Source organism: Salvelinus sp. IW2-2015, unplaced genomic scaffold (genome assembly GCF_002910315.2).
Source record: "Salvelinus sp. IW2-2015 unplaced genomic scaffold, ASM291031v2 Un_scaffold2754, whole genome shotgun sequence".
In the NCBI taxonomy this organism is placed as follows: Eukaryota; Metazoa; Chordata; class Actinopteri; order Salmoniformes; family Salmonidae; genus Salvelinus; species Salvelinus sp. IW2-2015.
The window spans coordinates 66,111-71,428 of NW_019944057.1; the positions used below are offsets into that span (position 1 = coordinate 66,111).

A 5,318-nucleotide genomic window follows, 5' to 3' on the forward strand; every position below is an offset into this window, starting at 1 on the left:
AACTCTGTGCAGCTCAGTGAATGGAAACTCTGTGTAAACTCAGTGTAATGGAACTCTGTGTAACTCAGTGTAATGACTCTGTGTAAGCTCAGGTAATGGAACTCTGTGAACTCAGTGTAATGGAACTCTGTGTAACTCAGTATAATGAACTCTGTGTAACTCAGTGTAGTAATGGAACTCTGTGTGTAACTCAGTGTAATGGAACTCTGTGTAACTCAGTGTAATGGAACTCTGTGATGAACTCATGTATAATGAACTCTGTGTAGCTCAGTGTAATGGAAACTCTGTGTAACTCATGTAATGGAACTCTGTGTACAGTGTAGCTTCAGTGTTAAATGGAACTCTGTGTAACTCAAGAACTTGTAATGGAACTCTGTGTAGCTCGGAATGTGTAATGGTAAGAACTCTGTGTAATGCTCAGTGAATGGAACTCTGTGTAACTCAGTTGTAATGGAACTCTGTGTAACTTCAGTGTAATGGAACTCTGTGTAACTCAGTGTAATGGAACTCTGTTGTAGCCAGTGTAATGGAACTCTGTGTACTCAGTGTTAATGGAACCTGTGTAACTCAGTTAATGGAACTCTGTTGTAGCTCAGTGTAATGGAACTCTGTGTAACTCAGTGTAATGAACTCTGTGTAACTCAGTGTAATGGTAATAACTCTTGTAACTCAGTGTAATTGAACTCTGTGTAACTCAGATGTAAATGGAACTCTGTGTGAAACTCAGTGAATTGGAACTCTGTGGTAACTCTGAAGTGTAATCAGTAGGACCTACTGTGACCAAAGGAAGTTTAAAATTATACAATGACTATGATGTTAAAGTTCAGACTGTCAGCTCTAATTTAGAGAGTTTTTCAACCCCCCCCCCCCCCCCCCATTTTAGGGAACAAAAGTGTACACACCACACACAGTGCTAGGAATATGGACCAAATACTATACTTTTTACTACTTTAATACGCATATAAGTGAATTTGTCCTAATACTTTTGGTCCCCTAAAATGGGGTTCAACCGATATGGATGAAAATACCATGAAATGAAAGCTGCACTTAACCTCCTAACCTCATGTCCTAACCTTTAACCTCAATCCAAAGTGCCTGAGTACAGACGCCAACACAGCACCACAATGTGTCACTGTCTCAATCCGTTTGAAAGCTCACTGTATATATTAAATTGATAAAGTCTGATGTCGCTTGCAATATGCCAATGATCTGTCGTGTTGATCTCTTCTTTAATGTGCGTGTCTATGTACGTCCGTGTCTGTGTCTCGTCCTCGCCCGTCCCCCAGAGAACCACCGCCTGACCCTTGACCTGCAGAAGGTAGAGCAGTGGAGAGTAAGATCAAACACGGAGCTGACCAGCCTGAAGGACAAGATAGAGACCCATGACTCAGGAGCTGGAGACGATACAGCAACCTGGACAATCTGAAGGCTGCTGGAGACGACAAGAAGAAGGTACTGCTACTGTGTGTGTCTCTGTGTGGTGTGTGTGTGTGTGGTGTGTCTCTGTGTGTGTGTGTGTCTGTGTTTGTGTGTGGTGTGTGGTGTGTGTGTTCTGGTGTGTGTCGGGGTGTGTCGGGTGTGTCTCTGTGTCTGTGTGTGTGGTGTGTGGTGTGTGTGTGTTGTGTTTGTGTTGTTTTCGGGTGTGTGTGTGTGGTGTGTGTGTGTGTGGTGTGTGTGTGTGTGTGTGTGTGTTGTGCGCGTGTGTTTTCGGTGTGTGTGTGTGTGTGGTGGTGTGTGTGTGTGCGCGTGTGTGAGATAGAGAGGTACAGACCTATGTTTGGAAAAGGACCAAAGTACTGTATACACCTGACCTCAGCTATGGACCTCAGCTATGACCTCAGCTATGGGCCTACAGAGGTGTCAGTAGCAGAGCTGATGTAGGATCAGTTTTAGAGTGTAACGAGATAATAGGCTGAGGGGACCTGATCCTAGATCAGCACTGCACTCTGCTTAATGAATACAGGCTCTGAAGTGTCACTCGTTGCAGTGTGGGATTAGTGTGTGGTTCAGGCTTTGACAGGATGCACTCTAACCCTCCCTCTGTGGAGGAGGATCCATGAGTCCTTTTACAAGTTAAAGTTCACTGCAGCCCATTAAACATATGGTTAAAGCAGACATTTTAATTTTAATTTTAATTGATGATTAGTTCACAGATAATCAGCTCAAATGAATACTCGCTCTCCATTTGGCAAATCTGACATAATTTATCCTCCTGATTCCGGTTTACAAGCAAAAATGAAAGCAGGAAGTACCAGTGACTCGCTCTATACGGAAGTGGTCAGATGACGTGGATGCTACGCTACAGGACTGTTTTGCTAGCACAGACTGGAATATGTTCCGGGATTCATACAATGGCTTGAGGAGTACACCACATCAGTCACCGGCTTTATCAATAAGTGCACCGACAATGTCGTCCCCACCAGTGACGGTACGTACATATCCCGACCAGAAGCCATGGATTACAGGCAACATCCACACCGAGCTAAAGGCTAGAGCTGCCGCTTTCAAGGAGCGGGACTGTAATCCGGACACTTATAAGAAATCCCACTACACCTTCAGATGAACCATCAAACAGGAAAAGCGTCAATACAGGACTAAGATTGAATCCTACTACACCGGCTCTGACGCTCATCAGATGTTGCGAAGGTATCCTGCCTAAATGATTTCACTCACGTCGGTAGCCATGAAGTGCTTTGAAAGGCTGGTCATGGCTCACATCAACACAATTATCCCAGAAACCCTAGACCCACTCCAATTTGCAAACCGCCCTAACAGATCCACAGATGACTCAATCACACTCCACGCTGCCCTTTCCCACCTGGACAAAAGGAACACCTATGTGAGAATGCTGTTCATTGACTACAGCTCAGTATTTAACACCATAGTGCCCACAAAGCTCATCACTAAGCTAAGGACGCTGGGACTAAACACCTCCCTCTGCAACTGGATCCTGGACTTCCTGACGAGCCACCCCCAGGTGGTAAGGGTAGGTAACAACACATTTGACACGCTGATCCTCAACACTGGGGCCCCTCAGGGGTGGGTGCTAAGTCCCCTCCTGTACTCCCTGTTCACTCATGACTGCACGGCCAAACACGACTCCAACACTGTCATTAAGTTTGCTGACGACACAACAGTGGACTACAGGGAGGTCAGAGACCTGGCAGTGCGGTGCCAGGACAACAACCTCTCCCTCAATGTGAGCAAGACAAAGGAGCTGATCGTGGACTACAGAAAAAGGCGGGCTGAACAGGTCCCAGTTAACATCGACAGGGCTGTAGTGGAGCGGGTCGAGAATTTCAAGTTCCTTGGTGTCCACATCACCAACAAACTATCATGGTCCAAACATACCAAGACAGTCGTGAAGAGGGCACGACAAAACCTTTTCCCCTTCAMYAYACTGAAAAGATTTGGCATGGGTCCTCAGATCCTCAAAAGGTTCTACAGCTGCACCATCGAGAGCATCCTGACCGGTTGCATCACCGCCTGGTACGGCAACTGCTCGGCATCTGACCGCAAGGCGCTACAGAGGGTAGTGTTTACGGCCCAGTATATCGCTGGGGCCAAGCTTCCTGACATCCAGGACCTATATACTAGGCCCCAAAAATGGTCAAATACTCCAGTCACCCAATTCATAGACTGTTCTACCCTCTGTAGCGGGTGGCCTTAATCAAATGGCCACCCGGACTATTTACATTGACCACCCCCCCTTTGTTTTTACACTGCTGCAACTCTCTGTTTATTATGTATACATAGTCACTTCATGTACAAAATAACTTGACTAACCTATAACTTCGCACGTTGACGCTGTACTTTTTATTTGACTCTTTTTACTTTAGTTTATTTAGTAAATATTTTCTTAACTCTTTATTAAAACTGCATTGTTGGGTTAAGGGCTTGTAAGGTAAGTATTTCACTGTAAGGTCTGCCTACACCTGTTGTAATCGGAACATGTGACAAATTTAAAATGTGATTTGATTTGATTGTGTTACGTAGTTTATCATGAAAGCATTTTAAGATAACGTTATAACAGTCCTCTTTCAATGCCTTAGTATCCGCAGGAATCAGGATGTAATATTTTATTGAAAGACCTCCATCTGTGGCAGATGTCTCATGGCATAGTCCCTGTAAGATCATGTTGCTAATGTAAACAGCGACGGTGTTATCGTTGAGGGAGTTTTACCAATGGGAACAACTTGGTCGAGCTAGAAGGAAACGTAAAAGCATCCTCTACATGCATTACAAAGCAACTCTCCTTTAAACAGGAAACACATTCTCTGGAGAGATTTGACACCGGGAAGTCATGTTTCTTCCACTGACTCAGTCTGAGAAACACAAGTTTAGTTTCAACCAATGAAGAAAGGGGTGTAACCAATGGTCGGTTGACCCACTTCTTCCGCTTCAACATCCTTAAGACATTTTTTCAGTAAATCCTTGTTTTATTACCCCACCAGAGCTGTGTATCTGAAGTATACGGCTATTCACTATCTGAGCTGATGATTTGCTGTGGTAGTCCTACTAGCACCATAACAAGTGTTGGATGAATGAATTAATGAATGAATGAWTGGTAGTTKATCTAAGTTGTTGTCCATTGTCCTATAGAGGCTGCAGGAGGACAGAGTATCCCTGGCCCAGAGGAGAGACGGCTTTCACAAGGTCATGCAGAAGATGAATGAGGTGTATGAAGCTCTGAAAACACAGCTACAGGAGAATGAGACACATGCTCAGGTACAGGAGGGAATACTGACTCCAGACTAGTATGCAGGTTAGCCTGGTGTCTGATCTGTTCATGCTATTAACCGATAACCATAGTAGTTGCCAGGCTAACTTGATGTGGCCTGTCTATTGCCTTTCACGAACACTCATGATGTCATAATAACGTTGAAGCTCGAAGATTCTTTGAGCGTTTCTTGCCTGTTTTTCCTCTCAACCAACACCTGTTTTCTATTGGTTTTCAGCTGACCAATCTGGAGAGGAAGTGGCAACATCACGAGCAGAACAACTTCGTCATGAAAGAGTGTATCCTTGTTGCTTTTGACCAGAGTGGATCTCCTGTATCTATACATTACAGGGTTGAATCAGTAGGTTGGTGTCTGTCGTTCACACCACAGGCAGAGTGGATCTCCTGTATCWATACATTACAGGGTTGACAATGGTAGATGTAATATCCCCAATGGGGGACATGTTGTATAAAACCAAAGTTTCCTTGACTCCTACATCTCCAGTCATCGCCTCTAAGGGTATGGAGAGTGACTACCGTCCGGTGGTGAAGAGCGTCTCCAGGCAGCTGGCGGAGTACAACAAGATCCTCGTAGACA

The 5,318-nt window shown here is 44.8% G+C and overlaps 1 protein-coding gene across 1 annotated transcript in view; it reads left to right on the forward strand.

Annotated features, from left to right (window-relative positions):
* The window catches only part of LOC112074678 (intraflagellar transport protein 74 homolog), a 58,935-nt gene that overhangs the window by 49,619 nt on the left and 3,998 nt on the right, over positions 1-5,318 (forward strand). The window contains exons 7-9 of the mRNA XM_070440622.1: positions 4,603-4,728; positions 4,959-5,019; positions 5,226-5,314. Of these exons, the coding sequence (XP_070296723.1) occupies positions 4,603-4,728; positions 4,959-5,019; positions 5,226-5,314 (276 nt within the window). The remainder of the gene's footprint in view (positions 1-4,602; positions 4,729-4,958; positions 5,020-5,225; positions 5,315-5,318) is intronic.